The sequence below is a fragment of the Cercospora kikuchii genome (genome assembly GCF_019650295.1).
Source record: "Cercospora kikuchii DNA, contig_00007, whole genome shotgun sequence".
Taxonomy (NCBI): domain Eukaryota; kingdom Fungi; phylum Ascomycota; class Dothideomycetes; order Mycosphaerellales; family Mycosphaerellaceae; genus Cercospora; species Cercospora kikuchii.
In genome coordinates this window covers 985,007-1,007,472 of record NW_025408588.1, presented here as the reverse complement: position 1 = coordinate 1,007,472, position 22,466 = coordinate 985,007, and the positions used below count along the sequence as shown (strand labels likewise).

The following is a 22,466-nucleotide window of genomic DNA, read 5'->3' as shown; positions in this document are numbered from 1 at the left end:
GGTACCACCATGAGCATGCAATTGTATTCAATCCTAGCATGTTGGAAGTTCTTTTTTCAGCAGAATCACCAGCTTTGGTATTCAATTTGTGTGGCATAGTCCAAGAGGTGACTTGTGATGTTATGGGGAGATCTCGGTTCAAAAGGCTGCTGTCCAAGGGTGTTGCGAAATAGCGATACTGTTATGATGCCCTTCTGGCTCGAAGGAAATTTCGCGTTCCCTTCACATGCTGTGATCTAAGGCACTGCAGTGTGTTGTGTGCTAACGACTTCTAGAACTTGAGTGCTGAAAGGAGCCTCCAAACTCAGAGTCTGCGAGCGCCTTGGAAGCTGCTGGTTCTGTAATGGTCGATCATATGTTTCTGGTCGTCGATTCGTCCGCCAAGAAGTGAGGTGAAGTTGCAGTGACGACAGGTCTTGGTGACTTGGCATTGTCTGGGCAAAGTGATGGGTCGCAGCAGCCAGTGTGAATCGTTGTGCAGCATGGCGAGATGGCGGTCGAGCACGTTGCTACAGCACTTGTCAGCAACTATGAGTGTAGTCACTCGTGGCGAAGAGACAGTGAAAGCAAAATCTGTTCAGTAAAGGCGCACAAATGGAAGCGGCACTGAAAACACGACAAGCAGCGGATCACAGCTTCCATTCAGGTAGCTACCACTAAAACAGAGCCTTCCAAAAAATCCTCTCAAAGGCGTGACCCGTCTCCATCCTCCACTTGAAAAAGTCTTGAACTTTGTAGGTCTTGCCGGTGTTAGAGAGTAAAACGGCGTGGCCCTCAGTGTCATGTCAAATAAACACCATCATCGTCTCATTCATTCCAACGCGAGAAAGTCCTCCTTCCCCCGCCTGCAACTCAGTGTGGTGCTTGACTTGCGTGCGCCATTCAGATCAAGGTGCTGTCAGGTATGCCGTATCCTTCCTTCAGAGACCTTGCTTTCATTGGTGTTTGATGGGCGCGCGTGACTAGAATCGCGGCAGATGGATGGAATGTCGTTGGATGTGATGCGAGGCGCTTATTTGCTGGAGTGGGAGTTAGTATATTGAATTCCGAATGATGCACCTTGTGCCAATGGCTGAAGACGTGACTTACGATCTGGCTCTCGTCTTTCTTCTCTTGCGCTTCAGGCGTCGAACTCGCTTCTTTCTCCACTTCGCTCTCATCTTGGCTGTGAGAATGTCAGTACGTGTTGCGCGACAGTGCAATTGGCGTGTTGGCAGAGCTTACCGGTGTTGCTTTGATGAGTTCGCTGGTGAGGAGAAGAAACAGCTGCCAGAGCTCCGAGAATTGAACTTGTGCGGGCGTGCCCCGCCAAGACTGCGCTAGGCTGCAAACGACGTCAGCAGACAGAAGTCGCGGTGATCTCTCCTTCCTTCCAACAATTTCACGGACGCGATCGAGGCAGCAGTGTGCACTCTTGTGGACGTGTTCTGATCTACAAAGTATTTCACAAAGTATCCGACGACATTGCCTAACCATCGATGCTCATTTCAGCACCGAGTTCTCATTCCACAGACACCCTACGTCGTTCCAGCACTTTCGCCTCCCCACGTGTCGGCAAGGCTTCAAGGCAACCTCCGGTGGACGACACTGAGGGATTACGACACTGCCATTCAACATGACAGAGGTCGAAGACTGTCGACCAGAGATCGGCCATCTGGTCTTTCGAGACTCAGGCCAGCCCGGTGTGGGCAGTGAGTACATCTTTTCTTCTGCATCTGATTCCTTACTAGACCTGCACAGGTAGCTATCCTATCCTCGCCAACGATCTATTCCACGTCGGGCGTGAATTGGTACAGCAAGCTCTAGGCGTCGAAGACCGCTGCATATCGAAGCATCACTTGAAAATACATTGCGTCAAGTATGAAGACGATGATGAAAAGGTTGCTCCGATGGTCTGGGCACGCGTCCTGTCCAACAATTCCATCATCTTCCGCCGCAACGGCTTGGACGATGAAGACGGCGGCATTCCTTTGTCCAGAGAACATGGAGCATTCCTTCTCAACGAGGGCGATTCCATACAGCTGACGAGCAACATCTGGGTTGACTTTGAGCTCCCGGACGATGTCCGTAGATCTGATCCTCCTCAGCTTGACACAAGCCAGTGTGCAGAGATTCCCATCTTCGCCCACCGCTATCGCCTCACGACACGCGTGTTGGGCTTCGGCGGATACGCCGCAGTCTACGTCGCCAACGATGAGAGAACTGGCAAGCAAGTCGCTTGTAAGATCGTCAAGCAGCCGGACAATCTCGATGAGGACCATGAGCTGCGACTAACATGTAGGGCAACTAACGAGTCCGTTGCTCGAGAATTCAACATTCTCAAAGCACTTTCGCATCCAAACATCATGGCACTCGAAGCCGTATATTGCACTCCATACAACGTCTACATATTTCAGGATTTGATCACTGGTGGAGACCTGATGTCGCATGTTCAGAGGACGGGCAGGCTTTCCGAGGCGCAGGCTGCAATCATTCTCCGACAATTGCTGGAAGCGGTGAAGTATCTTCACGCTCACGGGATTGTGCATCGGGATATCAAGCCAGAGAACATCTTGGTGACGAGTTGGAAGGATGGCGGGAGGATCGTGCTCACGGATTTTGGTCAGTCAAGGCCCACAGGCAATGTTCAGAATACAGGCAACCAGGCCCGCGTGTCCCGCATGCAAACACTTGTTGGCACTGTAGGCTACTGCGCGCCGTGAGTCTGGGTATCACCAAGTCGGACGTTGAACACGCTGACACTGCCCAGAGAGATCGTACGCCTTCGCAGGCAAACCTTGAAAGATCGCGGCGATTACTCCAAAGCCGTCGATATCTGGTCAGTTGGCTGCGTCGCTTGTGCAATGCTCGGGTCCGACGTGCTCTTTCCCAATGACGGCCACGATACCGTTTCGGACCTGACGAAGGAAGACTATGACAATCGCATGTACACCTTCGAGTTCGGCGAGGACTGGGCACACCTCGGTCGTCGAGCCAAAGGCTTCATCAAAGGTTGCCTCAATTGGGACGAGGAGGACAGGCTCACCGCCATGGAAGCTCTTGCTCACGAGTGGTTTACCCATCGACACTATCGCGCCGAAATGGATGCTGCATACAAGCGAGCCATAGCTGACTGGCAGCCCAAGAAGTACAACGATGAGGACTTGATCCAAGAGATCAACACCGCAATGCATGTCGAACGAGCTGCTGCCAAGCGAAGAGAAGAAGTGCGGTCTAAGCACTTTCCTCCTTTTACTTCTGCTACTGTACTTGCGCATCAACAGCACTCCGGCCCCACTGAACAAGCTTCGCAACTCGCCCGATTCAGAGCTATTGAAAAGCTGAATGCCAGTCCTCTCGTTCCGGCCTCCTCCTCATCTGCCCAGGCACATCGGGAAGAACCGGTAGACGACTCGGTACCATACCCTCCTGGCTTCGACCACAGCGGTGATCACGACGAATTCGATGACGACTGCTTTCAAGAATGGACTGCGGCGGACTACGACGGCCTCGAGATGCATCCTGCGAAGAAAGTTGTGCCGCGCGCTCAAGCAGACATTGGCTCGTTTCCTATGCCACCACCATTCATGTCACGCACAATCATGACTCGCTGAAGAACAATCACATCTGTTCACATTTGCTTTCGCCCACCGAACGGCCATGGTTTTTCTCATTTGCTGATCCAACTTGCTCACCATCATACGAGGTTTTTCTGCGTCACCTTCGAAAGAAAAGGAAAATTTCGCGGCATGAATTGAAGAAATTCTTCAGATAGCTCAATGTATTGATAGCCAGCTACCCAGCTTCATGTAATCTCACCTGTATCTCATGCTCCCTTCTCACCTCCTCCCCCTCTCATCCACAAGAAGAAAAACACCAGTTCCTTTTTGCAATCCGAGAAGAAAACCCAGCAAACACCACTCGCTAATGCATGCTTGTGACTTTCCCATTCATCGTGAATCCATCATCAAATTTTCTCAATCCAAGAACGTAAAAAGATTCGTATGCACCACATTCAAAGCCCGATCAGCATTAGCCTCCTCAATGACACACGAAATATTAATCTCGCTCGCACCCTGCGAGATCATCTCAATGTTGATCCCGTGTTCTCCCAATGTCGAGAAGAATCTCCCAGAAATGCCGACCATGCTACGCAATTGTCTTCCAACGAGCGAGATGATGGCCATACCAGGTACTAGATCGACGTCACCCCAGAAGGAAAGCTCATCGACAGCGCCTTGGAGAGCGGCATTCTCTATCTTGAGTTCTTCCTCGCCGGAGCCGGAGAGTAAAGAAATCTCGCTGTGGAGGGCCATAGAGACGTGAACTTCGGAAGAGGAGATGAGGTCGACGGAAAGGCCATGTTTGTCGAGGGCTTGGAAGATGGACATGAGGAAGCCGTGGGCTCGCGTACGCTTTTTGGAGTGCACGTTGAGTACGGTGATGCCTCGTTTTGTGGTGACCGCTGTAGGCCGCTTGGGGCGTTCGTGTTCGGTGAGGTTGGAGGATGAGCGGCCGCGGAAGAGACCTGGTCGGCGGACCGCAAGGGAGTCCTCGATGTCGGGGATGACGACTGTGCCTTTGTTGCGGGGATTCATGACGTTCTTAATGCGGATGGGGATGCTCGCTTTGATCACTTGGTCCATGGTGAAGGGGTGGATGACTTCGGAGCCGTAAAAGGTCAATTCTGCGGCTTCTGAGGGAGTCACAGAGTCGAGGAGACGGGCTGTGGGCACTTTGCGTGGGTCGGCGGTGAAGATGCCATCAACCTCTTTCCAAATCTGAAGTTCTTGGGCTCCGAGACCGACTGCTGTCAGAGCTGCGCAGAGGTCTGTGTATCCTCTGCCGACTTCCTTGAGTAGACCGCCTGGGACTGGTCCAAAGTACCCTGTGATGATTGGAACAGCATCTGCATCCAATGCCAACACTCTGTCCGCAATCGCTATGCCCAGGTTCAAGTAGAAGTTCTCATCTAGACTTTTCCCAGTGTGGAAATGAATCACTTCGCTCAAATCCAGGTACTGAGCGTTTGTTCCCCGGCTCTGCAGCAACGCAGCCATGTACAGACAGCTCAGCTTCTCACCCACCGAGATCACCATGTCCTCCGTCTGGTCCGTGACTGCCTTCAAGAACATGGCGCTCTCCAAGATCTTTAGCAGATTCCTACATTCTGCGTTCACCGCTTGGGTGTATTGATCCAGTATACTGCTGCTTGCTCCCCACACACTACACGCATCTTTCCCGGCCTGCAGGTGATCGAGGCGGATTGTCTCAACGATATCGCGGAATTTGCCCGAGTTCGGCTCAAGCACATCGATAGCGGCGCGGACGAGGCGATTCGTGGTTCCCTGGTCTTTGGTCGTGGAGCTGCGGGCGGAGCAGACGACAGCTATGCGCTTGCCTGGTTCGAGGTTCGCCCTGTTGTATTCAGTATATCGTTCTCCATATCTTCCTCCGTGCAACATCTGCCCCACTGACTCATAGCACTTACTGCACAATATCCTCTGCAATCTTGACGGGAAATTTTCCCACAGACGTGCCGCCGAACTTTTGCACCACCCAGTTGCCGCCTCCAGGTATGCTCTTCTCTTGCACGTGCGGTCTTCGGTCGCCCAACATGCCGTTTATGAAGTTGGTCGCATCGATGGGCGGGGAATTTCTTCGCCGAATGAGTGGGAAATCCATTGTGTGTGTTTGGAGGAATTAGTGCAAAGTGACGACGTACTCAGTAAAGAGACTGTGTTCTTGCATGTGCGCAGGAGAGAGTAGTGGGTTTGTGCAAGTGAGTAATAAGCGTCCGAGGTCCGGCCTTAGCAGCGTATGACAGAGGTAGTGCAGAGACAATGCAATGGCGTGCGCGACTTTTGGTGGGGGGAGAAAGGGAAATGATGTGCGGGCGCGAACTTTTCTCTCCTGCGCTGATCAGGAACACATCCTCCATGCTCCATCGCGAACGCTCATACTCTCAATCACCGGCAGATGTCGGCGGCTGGCCATCCCGGTAACACGCCCGTGAGGGTGGTATTTGTGCTTGTGCTGTGCGACGTTCCCGCAAAACAGGCTGACTCCTGGATCGGAGTGCTCTGTTTCGGCGTCTGCCAATTCCGCTTTTCGCCTTGACCCGCGGACATCCCAGGGCGTCGTCTTCGCAGCATGCTTCTGTAGCATCTGCACGAAACAGCGCGCAGTGATGCCGCAGCTCTGCGGTGAAGGGCTGAGCGTAACCCGGGCAGTGTTCGAGGTAAGGTACAAGCAGGAAGGGTGAAAGGTCGCTGGAAACAGCAACAAAACCTGGCCATCGCCACGCTGTCAGCCTGATTCAACGCCACAACCATGCTCAGAGGACACAAGAGAACCAAACGATCGGCATCAGATTCTACTCGAAGCAGAAGATCTAGCACAATTGCTCAGACGATCAGACGACCAAACAGTCGTTTGCCTGAGCTGTTGGACAAGTTCTACAAGACATTTGGAATCAAACAGCGCGATCCGCGTGGGGGAAGGCGCATCCCATGGAAAGTCCATGTACGAAGAGGCGATCAGAACTCGAATTGAATGTGTTGTCACTGCTTGCACAGTACAGCTTCGCCTGAAGGTAAGTCTACTGCTCTGTGGCACACCTGCAAACTAATATAAAGCGCTAGAAGGTTTGTGGTGAGATGAGCATCGAGCGACTCAAGACTAGATTCTTGAGCTCAGCAGGTGTAAGTCTGACTCTTGTTGGTTCTCTATCATTGCACGCTTCCAACATCGCCTCACCAGAGCTGCTGGCGCAGGGAAACAGCGAATGCGGACATGGGCGCGAACGAGGTCCTCTCAAAAACGCGTGATTATGATGTTCACAATCGTTAGTCAGCTGAGATCAGAGCAACATTTACGGTAAACCTCGTAACAGACATTGACATATCCCTTCAGTCATCCCCCAACTCTGACATAGATTGGCGCCCATACTGCGACGGTCTTACTCACTGTTCCTGTATTCAGTGGCCTACTCAAATAGGGCACTTGAGCCTCATTTGCTGACATTAGGGCACCGCGTTCCCAAATGGAAACATCCCGACCAATGAGAGGACCGGTAGCTTGCCATACACCTCGACTATAATCCCTTCTATTGCAGACTCATCGTAATCGCATGTGCAACCAAGCATCTTGAAGGACTTTCCGCTTGTGGTCAACCGCCCAAGCCTGCCAGCCAAAGTACCCGGTATCTTCCAATAGCGGTCGAGGGCAGTTCAGGGCAGCAGAATGGTCATCCTCGATCCGGGATTGTGCTCCAGAATATCGCGCGTCTTCGTCTGGAAATTTTCTTGGGAAAAGAAATAGCCCTAAGGGAAGCGACACGTGGTCGACGTTAGGTGATGTTCGGACAAGGACAAACACATTCAGCGTATCGGTCAAGGTAAAAGAAGATGCGCCGAGGTCTTGAACGTCGATCGGATGTTCGAGAAAGCGGCCGCTACGCGCTACATTTCTGCGTTGATCGTTTGCTGTCTCCACGAAGCTTTCTGGTGCTGCTTATCGACTTCCACTGGGCCTGCGCCGTCCTAGACATCAGGTTTGAATCCGGTATCGTACAATGACCGCGCACTGTGCAGAAGTGTGCGGAAAGCAACGACCATTCCGCAATGTCCAACGGGCGAGCGAGGACTTTGTTGAATTACAGGCCAGCAAGGAAAACACTTGTGCCTCAAAGTATCTTGGCAGCTCCGATGAGTAAGCGGAGCTTTCAGACTCAGCTATGGCGTAGGTCCCCTAGACTAGCGAGACTCTATTGTTCCACGGACGTTCTTCGCAGTTTCGAAATTACGAATATCACGATTTTCCCGGATCGTTGACATCACTGTGGCTTTGACCGGGCTTTGCATATTACCGTTACCATACTAGCGATCTTGTCAAACAAAGCACTATTTCCACTCGCCATGCCTTCGGACGGCTTTTCTTCCTCTGAGCATGAGACTCAGTTCTGCCAGCAGGATGGTCGTCCGTAGATCCAGCAGACACGCCACTCAGGCAACGCAAGCATCCAGAGCTCGATCGCCTATCAAGCAACGACAAAAATCCGACAAAGTGAGCGGCGAAAGCAAAGACCAGAAAGTGACGCAAAGCCAGAAATTCGAGCGATGGAAATCGGACTCCAAAGATTCTCCGTTTCCCAAGCATACGAGGCCCACTCCCGAGGAGTGTAAAATTGCCCACGATTTTCTAGACAAACAGCACGGTAGCGACGTGGACGCAGAATTTAACGATCCTTACACCCCGGAAACAATACCCAACGTACTCGATGCCATCGTCGTCGCTTTGCTCAGCGCAGCCACAAGCTGGTCCAATGCGAAGAGAGCAATGGCAAGCATGGAACAGAATTACGGATCTGTCTTCGCATACGACGAAATTATGCGTCGAGGCAGGGAAGAACTCCAAGAAACCATTCGCTGCGGAGGCCTTCATGTCAGAAAATCGAAGCTCATATTCGAGATGCTTAATCAGGTGGAAACTCGCAACGGAAAAGGCAACTGGGACCTCAATTACCTGTTCGACGTGAGCGATGAGGAGGCGATGCAAGAGCTGCTGAAGTATAAAGGCGTCGGACCAAAATGTGCTTTTGTTGTCATGAATTGGTGCTTGAAGCGGAATGGTTTCACCGTTGACACTCATGTGTACCGTTTGGCCAAGCTGTGGGGATGGCAACCGGAAAGTGCGACAAGGGAGAAAACACAAGCTCATCTGGAGCACAGGATCCCGTCTGAGTTGAAATTCAGATTGCATTTTCTGATGATTCAGCATGGTCGGCAATGCGAGTTTTGTCGTGGTGGAAGTAAATCGCAGGAGCCGTGTGAGGTAACACGTTTGCTGAAAGAGAAGAGGGAATGAGCAGATGGCTTTTTCGACGTTTTGAAAATCTTTCAATGTACTTGTAGAGTGTCAACAGGAGAGGAAATATTGTGGAGTATGTCTTTAATACAGGTATGTCCCGAAGTAATGGCACCGAAGGGAGGAAGATTTGACCGGGTCTTGCTGCTGGGGTCTTGGAAGCACCGCTGACACACCTGCGACCCGCATCGAGCTTACGAAGGAAGCCGCGCTAGCGCGTAATGGTTGGGCCATCTCGATGGAATTTTCGCGAGTGGCCCTTGAGTAGCACATCACAAGCTGTGGACTGGCATTGACATCACGCCATGGGGGCTGGTGAACATCGAAGCCAGATCCACCGAAGCCAAACCCATCGCTTGTGTAGTTTTCCCTGACGATGAGTGAGGCTGAGGACAAGCTTTCGGTCTTCCGCCAACTGGGATCGAAGCTGGTGATCAGAATCGCCTCGGCCTCTGCTCTTCCTTGATATCCTGGGTATTCGGCAAGATTGACCTAGTAGACATGATTCGCTGCTCCTTGCGAGTCCAGATTTCCGTGCCCTTGTGTGTGTGGGTAGAAAGATATTGAGATGCTACAATATCGAATCTGTTAACTCCTTTACAAGGCGACATTGGTGGCGTGGTGCGGAATGTGTTCTGCGACCTCGCAGTGTGGTGTGATGGTGGCGACGGGGGGCGAAAAGCTCTGGAGGCAGCTGTAATGTGCAGAGACTACAGAGCGGAAGGCGCGCGACTGCACGCGGAAGCAGCTTCTCTCAGTGTGCCCAAGAGGCAGCAAGAGTTTCGACGTTCTTCACAACATAGGTTCTTGTCCCGGCATCTCATATTCTCTCTTGGCGGCTGCGGCGTAAGCCTCCGCTCCTAGTACCCGTGCGATGCTGAGGATCTCTTCAAGGAAGCGAATCAATTTTTGAAGGCGTGGAGAGTGGTCCGTCGCTGCATTGCCTACCTCACGCAAAGCGTCTACCGCATCCTGAGCCACAGCCAGATCACGGGAACACTGACTGTCATCAGCGCACCCGTTGCCGCCAGTGTTCGACATTGCTTCGGTGAACAGCATCAACAGGGCTGTGATCGGATACGAGCTCCAGAGCCAAAAGAGAGCACGAGTTAGATACTTGTGCTGGTCTCGGAAGTAGAGCAGGGTAGAGCGACTGGCGTCTATTGCAATGTCAAGGCTCGAGCTTATGGCATCTTCGTGTCCAGCAGAGCGAGTCACCCTCGTCACTGCCTGGTGTATTGAACTGACAATGCGGTGGTATTCGAGACAAAGAAAGACCAGTTCCTCCTCAAGAGGCCCCGCAACCGAACAATCTTCACGATAAGTGAGGGCGGGTCGAATGTCGCCAGGCAAGGACGTTCGCCAATCCTCAAGGGCCTTGTCTAGGAGACGAATGTCTTTCAGAAGCTCAGCGTCTGACTTTCCGAGTGATTCCAAGCTGTACAATCTGGTATAGGCCTCAGACTTGATGAGGTTGAGGTGAAGATCCATTCCATATCGCACGCGACCGTTCTCGTACGATGGCCAACGACCCTGAGGCAAAGTCAAGTCACACCATGCATTGCTCATGACAGTGGGACGTCCTGAGCGTATCGCGTGATCCACGTCGATGATATGAACGATCCAAAAAAGATCGCGATAAATGTGCTTCTCCTCCTCTGCAGAGCCGGATGGGGGCTTCAGGTGAGCGCCTAGGGCGAAGAGCGCGCGAGCTGCGAGGCAGAGATACATGTCGATACCCTCGAATGAGCCTAGAGCGAATATCCGCACTGTCATAAGTACGAGAGTCTGTACCAGCTCTAGGCTCGGCCTTCCCAGCAGGATATGCGGCATGAGTAGGTGTACGATCGCGATGTCCGCTGACTGGATGGCGGGTGGCTGCTCTTGGTTATGCCAGTAGAACAATGGCGATACGGTACACATTGCTAGTACACATGCCTGAGATGCTGTACATGCTGGTCGACCATAGGCCTTGTCGATTGTCGCCGAGAAAGAATCGTCCCTAAAGACGGGAAACATTTCTACCCATCTCGAAAATTTGTACCGTTGGAAGCATTGTTGCACGACTCCTTTGTCGGGTAATGTTGTGAAAGTCGAAGGATCAATTTGGCCGTATCCACTTGAGCCGCCTAAGGGTGATGATTGGGCTGCTTCCTCGCCTGCGAGTTGGATCCATTTCTGCCCCTGACCGGAGAGAAAAGGAATTGAATAGTCAGCGGAAGGGAGACGCTGATCAGTGATGAGGACGTCAGAAAGCTTCGATCTCAGTCCATTTGGCCCGCGATGAGGAGTGACACCCTCACCACGGTTCTGGGAAGAAGGCAAGCCGAGTCGAGTCAGCACGGTGTCGACCTTCGCCAGCCTCTGTTCCAATGTTCTCATGCGAGTCTTCGCTGTCCGTCCACGCGGATTAAGTGGTCGGTCGAACGTGCAGGCATGTTTGTAGTAGGCGCAGTTCTCGCAGCTCCTCCCTATGACTTCTATCTCGCAACGGATCTTCCGCGAGTAACAAGAGTCACAGCTCCTTTTCACCCATCTCGTCGAATCAGTACTGCTTGTGTCGCTAATATCAGCGTGTGACATGATTCGCCGAATGCACGCAACGCCACGGCGTAGGATGAGTAGCACAAGAATTGATCAAGATCCTTCCAAAGCTAGCAGACTCTGGGCAAATGGTGGAGAACCAGAGACGACTGTGGGCATCGAAATGTCAATACTGCTTCCGCTGACTAATAAGGTTTGGGTTATGTTATGTTGCAACTCTAATGATGAGAAATTGCTGCACCTAGGCTAGCGAAACCGTCAAGCTGACATGATTAACGTAGGGGCAATCTAACTCAAGGATGAGTCTGGCCCAATCAAGCAGCTGACAGCATCGCGTGTCAGGTGAGTTCCGATGGATGCAAGCGCATCTCACAGCTCTCTCGATACCGTGCGGCTCTCTGACATAGCCTTTCCAGTTCAAGCCGAGGGATCTCTCCAATTGGAGCACGCGCACACAGGCCCACGACCGCGACCGCGGCACTAGTGAACGCCATGTCTGAGTTGAGGGGTCGACATGGATAGGCGGCTCAGGATCGCGTAGACGCTCTGGTTCCTGATCATTACCAGCATTGGTTTGTACAGTAAGTCGACATCGAGCCTGGCAGAGCGACGCGTGCTTACAGGCGGCGTGAAGCTATGCGACTTCAGACTGTGAGTTGGCGCTCCGTCGTGCAGCTCTAACGCCACTAACTTAACGCGCAACAGCTACTTCCATTCGCTGTGAGCTTTGGCCTCCATGGCCAGCCAGCGCATGCTTCCATCTGGGGCTCAGTCAAGCATGGCAACTCCAAACTCATCCGCATGAACCAGGTTCAAGTGATCGGCACCCACAATTCATATCATCGCGAAATCGCCCTCTCCGAACGCAAAGCACTCGAGCAATACATTCCAAGCTTCGAAGATCTGTACTACTCGCACTCTTCTCTGCAAGACCAATTAGAATATCAGCAAGTGCGCTCCTTCGAACTCGATCTGCACTCCGACGAAGAAGGCGGCCTCTACGCCAACCCCCTGATATGGAAGTTATCCAACCTCACCACCGGACCCAATGGAACCGCACCATATGACAACACCGTGATGCTGCAACCCGGTCTCAAAGTCTTCCACATCACCGACGTCGACACCAATTCCGTCTGCCACACCTTCACCGACTGCCTCACCCAACTCAAAACCTGGTCCGACGCGAACCCCACCCATCTCCCCATCACAATCGACCTCGAACTCAAAACCGACGCCTTCGCTGCAGCCCTCGGCGGCGTAAACTCCACCGAAGCGACCTCTTTCACCCTTCCTCGGATCCTCAACGTCGACAGAGAAATCCTCTCTGTCCTCCCTCGCTCCAAACTGATCGTCCCAGACGACATCCGGCGCAAAGACCTTACACTCGAAGCTTCCGTTCTCAAACACGGCTGGCCAACAATGGAGAAAGCCCGAGGAAAATTCATGTTCTTCTTCGACAACGACCCTTCGAATTCAACCACGGACATCCGAACTCTGTACCGTTCCGATGGCCACGAATCGCTTCAAGACCGCATCGTATTCACGAATGCAGTCGAAGGCGAAGCCGACTGTGCTTTTATCAAGTATAATAATCCTTACGATATCAAAGCGATTCAACGACTCGTGCGGTTGGGTTATTTTGTGAGGACGCGATCAGATGAGCCGATCTCCACAGTTTTGGAGAATAACACGACGATGCGAGACGCGGCGTTCACGAGCGGGGCGCAAATTATTAGCACGGATTTTCCGGTCTATGGCATGAGTTCGAGGTGGGATCGGGATTATGCAGTGACATTGGGAAGGGGAAAGGTGGCGAAGTGTAATCATGTTACTGCGCCGTCGTGGTGTAAGGATGAGATGGTGCAGGATTAAAAAGTCGAAGCGCCCGGATAGAGGGGGAGGAAAGGTTGGTTGGAGCTCAGGCGGAAGAAATAATGTTTGAGATGAGAAATGTGCATGATAGCACGAACACATAAGGTTTCAGGAAAACGCAAGATTGTACATGCTGATCGATTGTCCGCTGCCCTATATAGGGCTTTTGGTCTACTCAGCCGGGACCTGCTGCGTCGCGCAATGAATTCCACCACCTTGCATAGGCAGCTGATATAGCTTCACCTGCTCAACCTTCCTTCCAGGAAATTGTTCCCCAATCAGCCTCGCCGCTTCCGCATCTCTTTGCTTGTGCCCGAACGCCGGCACAATCACTGCTCCATTGACAATGTGGAAATTGACATAGGAAGCGACAGGTCCAGATTCCGGATCGTAGTCCTCTCCAAAAAGCGCATCCGCGTCAGGCTCCTGTATGTCAATCGTTGTGAATCTGCGACCCTTAGCGTCTGTCTCTCGGCTGAGAACTTGCTTGAGCGCAAGGTAGCTTTCCATCTCGTACGCGTCATCTTCGTGGAAAGGCTTCCCAAGGAGGACGACTCCGGGTGCAGCAAATCGTGCCAGAGCATCGATATGGTCGTCTGTAATATCGTAGCCTCGTCTACCAGGGATCCAGATCGTCTTCTCAATACCGAAGCAATGCGTGAAGTATGATTCTATCGTCGCCTTGTCAATGCCAGGATTGCGATTTGGATTGAGGATGGCAGATTCGGTTGCGAGCATGGTGCCTTCGCCATCCCACATTAGACCACCACCTTCGCCGATAAAGGGTGCCAAGACGTAGGCTTTGTTCAGCTTTTCGGCTGCGGTCGGCGCTGTGTAAGAGTCTGCAGTCTGTGCGTTCTTTCTGCCCCACTGGTTGAAGCTCAAGATCATGCCGACGATTGTGCTGGAAACGTTCTTCTTGCCTGAGCCAACACCAGGTGTATCTTTCTCTCCCCAGGATATAGAGACGGGACCTGCTTGAGATCGCACGAACACAGGTGCAACGTCTCGTGCCCATAAGGAATGGACATTCGGAGACTCATGTATGAACACATTGTCGGCTTTGCCGAGTGCTTTCTGTACAGACTGCAAATTCGTATCTTTCTTTCCAATTTCCTCGCCGGTCTTCGAATTCCGTACTAGGATATGCAGAGGTTCATATTTGGCAATGGCACGTGCGATACTGGCTATTTCTTGTCGAGTCTCGGCAACTTCGCCGCCAGGATAATTGTACTCTTCTCCAGACACAGAACGTAGCGTTGGCCATGTCATAATTGTACATTCATGATGATCCGTCTCTGCAGGAAGATGGAAGCCTCGTGGTGGCCTCATTGTAGAGGCGGCAGAATGTCGATGTGGTTGGGGTCGAGAAGCAAAAGTGGCTTTTGTGCTCAAAAACTTGAAGCCACGACTTTGTGATCTTATGATGTTCAAAGTTGAGGCAGAAGGCTTGCTGATCACTCTGAGCCAGCAACACTGTTGAGATGGACGGACGAAGATGTTTGCCAAAAGGACTTGCATGCGGATCCCCTTGGTTTGTTCTTGGATCGCGTTCAAGCAGGGAGTGCTGCGAATACGCTGAAGTGCGGCAATGAATACTACAACTTGACAGGAGTGATGGCCAGCGATGCGGAGGCTCATATATAACCCAGTTTCGTGCTTGGCGCGACCTCGTCTGGCTTCGCATGTGCCTTCCCGATTTGGCAGCCCGTTCACATGGCTTACACTCGCTAATCGTAACGCGGGAACGGAATGGGACACCGTGCGGTGGTCGCGCTTCTCAAGGAGGAGTCCATTCCAGCCTGTCGGCAAGTGATTCCAAAGCCAGCTCTCCCCCAGCTCTGCTTAGCCCGCGCAATCCAGCAACCAGGAAGTTCAAGCTTTGATCGAATTGATCCTGCAGCGCAACGATACTGCTAAATCGGGTTGTCCTCGCAAGCGTCTCGCTAAGCTCCAGGATTCCCGTGATCGCATCTCTCACAGGCTCAAGCTTGGGGGACAATAGGAGACTCATCTGTAATCTGGTCTCGTATTCTTGCCAGGTGGACACCATAGCATCAATGTCCGATGCTGCATCCATCGATTGTGCCATGTCTTGGTGAATTGTGCTTGCGGTAGTAGCAATGAAGAAGTGTAGAGTGTCAGTGAACCACAGCAATCGTTGACGTAGCGATAGGTCCAGTGTCGATTGCTGTCGCTCCGACCGCAGCTTGAAGAAGCTCTTTGTCATCAGGCTGCTCGCGTGATGAACTTGCAGCAGGAAAGAAAAGACCTTGGCATGCGTGTTAGACGTCTTGTAGCCTGTGATATTCTGAAGAGGCCATGCGAGAATGTATTCCAGCGTGAAAGAATTTAGAAGACGAGTGGTAGATGTCGAGATTGTGCCTACTTCACCAGACGGTGTATCGACTTGGATACAGTTCGGATCAACATTGCCACATGTGCCGATTGAAGTCCGCGCCAGCTCTGCCAGCATGAATCGATCGTTCCAGGCTTTTGAATCGCCTTTGACCACAATGCGTTTGACAACAGCATCAGCGAAATCTCGAAAAGCGATGCCGTTGCCAGAGAAGAAGATCATCGGAAGTCCCAATATGGTCGAGGACAGCCCATGTTCTTCTCTCAGACTTTTGAGAAGTAAGGGAGTACAGTCATGGCCGACTTGGGTGATCCACGCTGATATTTCGTCATCCAAGATCTGAGAAAATGAGACGAGCGAGTCCGTGACCTGCTGAAGACTGATCGTGGGCATATCTACTGCCTCATTCGTCATCTCAATCAGACCTGGATGTAGGCGGTTCAGGAAAGCACGGACTTTGCCGAGCGCGAAGAGTCTGTCTGCATAGATGTTGATACATTTCGGCACGAACGGAGAGCCATCAGCTTTGGTGTTTTTCGTGAATTGCCCGCTCCATATTTGAGCGACGTCGCAATCCCCATCTGTAGCAACCACCAGAGGAACATCGTGGTAGGTGGCAACTGCCTCGCCGGACATCATCCATGCAGCGATTGGCTTCAAATATGCGCACAATCCAGCAAGAAACACGGTGGCCAACGCATCGAAGGTTTCTGTAGCGCCAGAGAGCTGCGCAAGGCAAGCTTCGTTGTACAAAGTGTCTAGCAGTACAAGTTGCTGTCCGCCACCAGTAGAAAGAGCTGCCACTTGCACTATGGTGGACAGCTGAATCAATGCAGTGGCTGCGTTCTGCGCCTGTGTTGTTGTCTCGTCAATACTCACAACAGTATCCATCATCGGGTCGATGTATCGCTTTTCTAGAGCAGCTAGTCGAGAACTGAAGATAGCCAGCATTTTCTGTGCGGCAGTTTGGACTGCCCGGACATATAGAAGAGACTGCGAGCTTTTCACCCAGGCGCGCAGATAATTCAGCGCCGATGCACTCTTGACAGTCGTAGTGACAACATGGACGAGAGAAGTGGTGCTTGCTGTTGCAAGCTGCAGTTTTCGTGAGACGGTCACGCGACCGGTAGCCTTGTCGACTGGAAACAGTTCTGTCGGGAGGCCGTGCAGCATGAGCAGGATCTCACGTACCAGAGTCAGCTCACTGACGACGTGCGGCTGATCGCTCTGCCCACTTTGCAAGCCTTGCTGTGCCTCACGAATTGCCGAGATCGCGCTCTCATGTGGCACTGTGAGATGAAGTCTTGTGATGGAGCTCGGGTCATCGTCAGTGGACGTCGCGACTGTCGACACCGTCTGATCAGATTCGTCCTCGAGGTCAGTGTGTTCATCAGCACTCGAGTGATAGCCGCGATCAACATCCTCCCATAGGCCTGGCTCGTCAAGCGGATCTTCCGCGATGATTTCTTCCCAGGTCAATGGCACACTGGTTTCTGGGCTATCATCGCCAACAGTGACATGGCTGAGGATCGTTCTGGCTGTAGGTCGATCCGAAAGTTCCAGGAATACCGAAAGCACTTCTGGGATCCATTGCGATCCAGCAGGCAGTTGTTCGAGTCGTGTCTGCAGCGCATCCGCAAGATCCTCTCTGTTCAAGACAGCAAATTTCTCGAGCAGACCATCATATTTGGCACTGATGGCGAACTGGTTCGTTCGAGCATAGCTCTTGTCTCGTAGTCCCTTGACTGCTTGGCTTTTTGAGCGCTTGTAGCTGGCGTCATTCTCAGTTCGGCCGGTGATGGCGGTGACAAGCCCACCGGCGAGCTTGTCCAGTGTTGCTGCGTGCGCCATAATGCTCGGCCGACATCATGGCGCGCACATGTTGTTCGTGTCCAAACGCGACTGAACGCGAAGAGGAGGTATGCTGAATTAAGTTAGTTAGAGTTTGTCGGAAGCACGAGCCGAACGCCGATGCACAGGAGAGCCGCGTGGGCTGCAGTTGGGACATTCTTACGCCAGAACGTGGAACTTACACCCTCGATTTTGTGGCTGAGAAAGACATTTGCGTTCGAGGCATGTGAAGACCCGGTCAGCGACAGACAACTATCCATCATGGCGGTGGGAATCCCCAAGCCTATCCGCTTCCTGGCGCTGGCTACCATGGCCCTGTTCGTCTTCCTGCTCTTCCAGATAATGCGGAATCCAACAGTCGCGAAACTGCCCGAAGGACATGCAAAGCTGGAGGACATGGTCAGAGACCCCAATCTAGATGGTAGGTGGAAACTGCAACAACGCGGTTGGGCAATGTACTGACGGCATGATCAGAGACATTAGAACCTCCAGAACCATTACACCGAGTCTCCGGCCACAATTACGATGCCGACAACCCGAATAGCGACCGCATCAACGCCACCCTCCTTTCTCTCGTCCGAAACAGTGAACTGGAGCAAATAGTAGGGAGCATGCAAGAGCTGGAGCGTACATGGAACCACAAATTCAACTATCCGTGGACTTTCTTCAACGATGAACCTTTCACCGAAGAATTTAAGAAGGCCACGGCTGCGAACACAAAAGCAGAGTGCAGATACTATCAGATTCCCAAGGAGCACTGGGAAATCCCATCCTGGATCAACGCAGATCTAATGAAGGAATCGGCCAAGATACTGGAAGAGAAGAACATTCAGTACGCCAGCATGAAGAGTTATCATCAAATGTGCAGATGGAACAGTGGGTATTTCTACAAGCACCCCGCATTAAAGGATATGCAGTACTATTGGCGTGTGGAACCACATGTCAACTTCTTCTGCGATGTGGATTACGATGTGTTCCGCTACATGCGAGACCACAACAAAACGTACGGCTTTACAATCAACATTTACGACTCGCCGCAGTCTATCGAGTCGCTCTGGCCCGAGACGATCAAGTTTCTCGCGGGAAACAACAAATATCTGGCAAATCACAATGCCTTGGGCTGGTTGACAGACAAGGAACGCAGACCCGAGCACAACCAGATTGCCAATGGCTATAGCACATGCCATTTCTGGTCCAACTTCGAGATTGCCGATATGAACTTCTGGCGCTCCGAAGCCTACGAAGCCTACTTTGAGCATTTAGACCGCGCCGGAGGCTTCTTCTACGAGCGCTGGGGCGATGCTCCTGTGCACTCCATCGCACTGGGGCTCTTCGAGGAGCGCGAGCGGATACACTGGTTCAAAGATATCGGATACCGACACATTCCATTCTTCAATTGCCCGAACTCGCCCAAGTGCAAGAAATGCCAGGCTGGCAAGTTCTACGACGGAGAGCCATTTTTGCAAAAGGAGGATTGTAGACCGAGCTGGTTCAAATATGTTGGGAACGAGTGGGGAAAGAAGCAGGAACTGTAAGAGACGGAAATTTGTGCGGGACAAGAGCGGGAACACTGTATTGCTGAGGATTAGCGAAAGGCGTCTGGCGTTTGAGACATAAAGACGGGCATATGTTTGGAATTGAAACCATATTTGTACAGTATGGAAGGACGAGTAGGTGGCTATGCGGAAGCCAGTATCCGAGCGTACAGATGCAGGAATCGCTCGCGAACCGAAAGACGGCTGTGGAATGGTGCAAACACTTGACTGTACTCTTATATGGGCTGCCAGTGATCGTGTTCCGCTCGGAAACTCTGGCATCTGAGGCAGCAGCAGCTCTATCATTGCAATACTATCACTATGGAGCGCAACAGACCAAGGCGGACCTGTCACGTTCTCACAGCGCTCCATCACGCCAATCATGCAGTATTGAGAGTCTGTCGCGATGCGAGCTTGACTGCCGAATAGCTGCGAGCGCAAGCCATAAAACTGAAAGCAGGCCGACTTCTCCCTATTGCAGCTGCCTCTCGTTCATTTCCCCCTAACCCGCGGAGCGCCGACTTTTGCCCCATATCATAGCTTGTGTCCAGCCCCCTTCTTTGTCTCCAGCACGGCTCAGATCTGGGTAGTTCCATCAACGCGGCAATGTCCGACTGCAAGAGACATATCCTCGAATCCTTCGTCATCAAAATCGAAGCGATAGTTCTCATCCGTCCTTGTCGCAACACCGCCCCAGGCAGGATCGTAGTAGCATGACGTCGGACACGAGCAGGGCGGTGGACTGTTCGGGACGTCAGCAGAGGCGAAAATTGAAATGGAAAGGGATGTGGCTGGGACCAAAGAGGAAGACTTACACCTGCACTCTGTTGAGTGTCTCTAGCTCTTGCAGCTTTTCCTGGACTTGAGCAAGCTGGCTCTCGCGCTCTCTCTTGTTGCGAAAGATCTCGAGCCACTTGTTCCTGGTTACAGTCTTCACATATCCAGTGAAATTCACGGTCGGAATGTGCTGAATGTAACGAAAGGCCGCGGTCAGGATCCAATCGATCATGGTCTTGCGGCAGGGAAACCGATGAACTTCGGCATATTTGTCGATGTCAGACGATGGCAGTGTCTCCCACTCCATAAGCCAGACATTAGACTCTTCCGGATCAAGTGGAGCATCGAACCAGAGTTCCAAATACTTCAGCTGTGGTAATTGCAACCAAGCAGTCGTGTGATGATCGTCTTGGTCTACGAGATGTCGTAGGCCCGGCAAGATCAAATGGAAGAAACTTGTGTACTCCGTATCGCTGAATGTGAGTTGAAGGCGGGTGAGGTTGTTCACAAAGGCATATGCTGGGTTAAGTCCTTCCGTGATCACGTAGAAGTAACACAACCTCTTGATAGTCCTTCTTCGAATGATCGGCTGCACTAGCTGGTAGATCTCTTTGTTGAGGGTGAGAATGTTCCGGTCGAACTCGTAGCCGTAGAGAGGATTGTCGAAGTCCGGCAATCGGGGCCCATCCGGTCCTGTCCAACTGTAATCGAACTCCAAGTAACAGACTTCGCCAACCATATGAAGGAGGATATTTTCCTTGATTTCAGTAGGCATATCAGCAAAGCATGGCAGCTTCGTGCTTGTGAACTTTCGGCGCTCGCGATGCCACATATGCATCGAGTGATAACCATCTCGGCCGAGTAACGGCGGTCCGTGAGGTGCGGGCAGGTCTCCAAGCCAGTCAGCGAATGGTCTTACTGAGTCGCCATCCAGCACAAGTAGCTCCTCGCGTTCTTTTGGGCGTCCGTGATTTCTGGCACTCTTCTGCAAGCATAGCGGTACCTTCGCCATCAAGCCACGTCGAGTAAGAGCAAAGTATCGTACTTCGATGTCGCCGATGCGTTGCGGTCTGCACTTGAGACTCGAAATGTGCATACGGTTGCAGTACTGGCTGAATGTCGCGCGGTTGAAGGGAGCCAGGACTCTCAATGCGCTCTTGATGTACTGGGTGTCCTCGTGATGGTGGATGAGTTGCAGTGGCGGGCGAAACTCGTCGCGGTCAGTCCTGATGATTGGCTTGTCGATAGAGTCGAAGGGGTGTTCCTTGCGAATGCGATCGTGCATCTTCTTGGTTCTCTTCGATTCGTAGACCGACCAGCCCTCTTCGCTCTCCGCTGCCTGAGACTGCATGTTCATGGTTCCAAATGCGCCGCGTTGTGTTCGAAGTCATTCAAGTTCAGTCGATGTGAAGAGTTTTAGTGTGGCTGTCGGGGCGGCCAGCTAAAGTTTGGAGTTACCGTCGGGCCAGGAAAATACTGTATGCTTCTAGATCTGTACATTAGCATGTGAAATCGAGGCGTTTGTCTGGCTTCGTGCAAGGTCTGCAAAGTTGCTGTCACGCAAGCCCGTACCACATAGCACGGCACAGAATGTGATGTGTTGTTGGCTGACCAAATAGCAGGACAGAGCCAGGCACAAGGCTGCTCGGGAGGGACATGCTGCCAAGATGATCAATTCAGAGAGTCATGCAATAGCAGGCGATACATGGGGATCCTGTGACAGGGCAGCAACTCATGGTCCGATAAAGAGCGCAGAATAGCGCTGTTCATCCAGTTGCTTACGATCGCTCTTGGTGAAAGTCTTTCATCTTGATCAGCACCGGGATTGCGTGGATTGTAACGGAAATTAACCCCTGCCTACAGTCCAGACGAGTCCCACGACGATGCCAAACATTGAGGAGAGCTCTGGGCAGACCATCTTCCTCGTGAGGTCAGGGGTTTGACTGTGAACTCAGTAGGCCACTGCAGGACGGCTGCAGGTGATGAGATTGCGGCAGACGAGCTTGGCCTGCCCCTCTTCGCAGAGATATGTGAGCTTGCGTGGCCACCGATTAGTCGAAGTTTGATACAGTAAGTCGCTCACAGGATTGATTCATGACATGAAGCTGGACAGGATGGAGGTGAAGTCTTTGCTCACGTAAGCCGCGCCCAAGCTCTGTCTTCAATCTCCTCCTCTCCTCCTCGCCTTGCTATTCATCTTTCATCCACAACTGCGCGATGCATCAGCGGCTAAATCCCACGTCAAGACCCACTTGAGCTGTCTTGACAGGAGACATTAGATCCGATGGCCTTCCGAACGTCGCTGCCGAACGAGGTGGCGGGCAAGAGTGCCAATGGCCGAACACGCGAACCATGCACGCGAAGCTGGGCAGTGGCGGCATCTACAAGAACCGATAAACGTGCTATAAGTCCAGCATTCAATTGTGCTATTCTGGCTCTCCAATGGTGCATAGTCCAGGCTTCCGAGTACACACTGTCCGCATTCTTCATGTCGCGATTCAATACCGGAATTACTGCCATTGATCCACGCACATGGTGACAGCAAACCTCCGCAGTCCTTGTGCACTTGGCGCATACAGTATCCACAACCAGTGCATCTGTTACTGGCGAGGACTGCATATAGTAACAAGCCAGAACTCGGGGCCCCGTGGAGAATCCTGGTGTACCAAGACGTAGGCATG

General features: G+C 52.2%; 9 protein-coding genes across 9 annotated transcripts; 4 read left to right on the top strand and 5 right to left on the bottom strand.

Annotated features, from left to right (window-relative positions):
- Positions 1-1,615: 1,615 nt before the first annotated feature.
- Positions 1,616-3,593, top strand: CKM354_001050600 (uncharacterized protein; the record flags this gene model as incomplete). Its single annotated transcript, XM_044805967.1, has 3 exons — positions 1,616-1,691; positions 1,741-2,698; positions 2,750-3,593. 3 exons carry the CDS (start codon positions 1,616-1,618, stop codon positions 3,591-3,593), a joined length of 1,878 nt encoding a protein of 625 aa, XP_044661902.1.
- A 363-nt stretch (positions 3,594-3,956) lies between these two features.
- Positions 3,957-5,664, bottom strand: CKM354_001050500 (aspartate kinase; the record flags this gene model as incomplete). The annotated part of the gene is made up of 2 exons (XM_044805966.1): positions 3,957-5,397; positions 5,471-5,664. 2 exons carry the CDS (start codon positions 5,662-5,664, stop codon positions 3,957-3,959), a joined length of 1,635 nt encoding a protein of 544 aa, XP_044661901.1.
- Positions 5,665-7,953: 2,289 nt separating this feature from the next.
- Positions 7,954-8,847, top strand: CKM354_001050400 (uncharacterized protein; the record flags this gene model as incomplete). The annotated part of the gene is made up of 1 exon (XM_044805965.1): positions 7,954-8,847. One exon carries the CDS (start codon positions 7,954-7,956, stop codon positions 8,845-8,847), a length of 894 nt encoding a protein of 297 aa, XP_044661900.1.
- Positions 8,848-9,639: 792 nt separating this feature from the next.
- On the bottom strand, positions 9,640-11,229 carry CKM354_001050300 (uncharacterized protein; the record flags this gene model as incomplete). Its single annotated transcript, XM_044805964.1, has 1 exon — positions 9,640-11,229. The coding sequence occupies one exon, from the start codon at positions 11,227-11,229 to the stop codon at positions 9,640-9,642; it is 1,590 nt and encodes a 529-aa protein (XP_044661899.1).
- A 798-nt stretch (positions 11,230-12,027) lies between these two features.
- Positions 12,028-13,263, top strand: CKM354_001050200 (uncharacterized protein; the record flags this gene model as incomplete). Its single annotated transcript, XM_044805963.1, has 2 exons — positions 12,028-12,042; positions 12,097-13,263. 2 exons carry the CDS (start codon positions 12,028-12,030, stop codon positions 13,261-13,263), a joined length of 1,182 nt encoding a protein of 393 aa, XP_044661898.1.
- A 171-nt stretch (positions 13,264-13,434) lies between these two features.
- On the bottom strand, positions 13,435-14,595 carry CKM354_001050100 (uncharacterized protein; the record flags this gene model as incomplete). The annotated part of the gene is made up of 1 exon (XM_044805962.1): positions 13,435-14,595. The coding sequence occupies one exon, from the start codon at positions 14,593-14,595 to the stop codon at positions 13,435-13,437; it is 1,161 nt and encodes a 386-aa protein (XP_044661897.1).
- Positions 14,596-15,043: 448 nt separating this feature from the next.
- On the bottom strand, positions 15,044-17,473 carry CKM354_001050000 (uncharacterized protein; the record flags this gene model as incomplete). The annotated part of the gene is made up of 1 exon (XM_044805961.1): positions 15,044-17,473. The coding sequence occupies one exon, from the start codon at positions 17,471-17,473 to the stop codon at positions 15,044-15,046; it is 2,430 nt and encodes an 809-aa protein (XP_044661896.1).
- Positions 17,474-17,734: 261 nt separating this feature from the next.
- On the top strand, positions 17,735-19,008 carry CKM354_001049900 (uncharacterized protein; the record flags this gene model as incomplete). Its single annotated transcript, XM_044805960.1, has 2 exons — positions 17,735-17,894; positions 17,948-19,008. 2 exons carry the CDS (start codon positions 17,735-17,737, stop codon positions 19,006-19,008), a joined length of 1,221 nt encoding a protein of 406 aa, XP_044661895.1.
- Positions 19,009-19,584: 576 nt separating this feature from the next.
- On the bottom strand, positions 19,585-21,136 carry CKM354_001049800 (uncharacterized protein; the record flags this gene model as incomplete). The annotated part of the gene is made up of 2 exons (XM_044805959.1): positions 19,585-19,750; positions 19,824-21,136. 2 exons carry the CDS (start codon positions 21,134-21,136, stop codon positions 19,585-19,587), a joined length of 1,479 nt encoding a protein of 492 aa, XP_044661894.1.
- Positions 21,137-22,466: the final 1,330 nt, after the last annotated feature.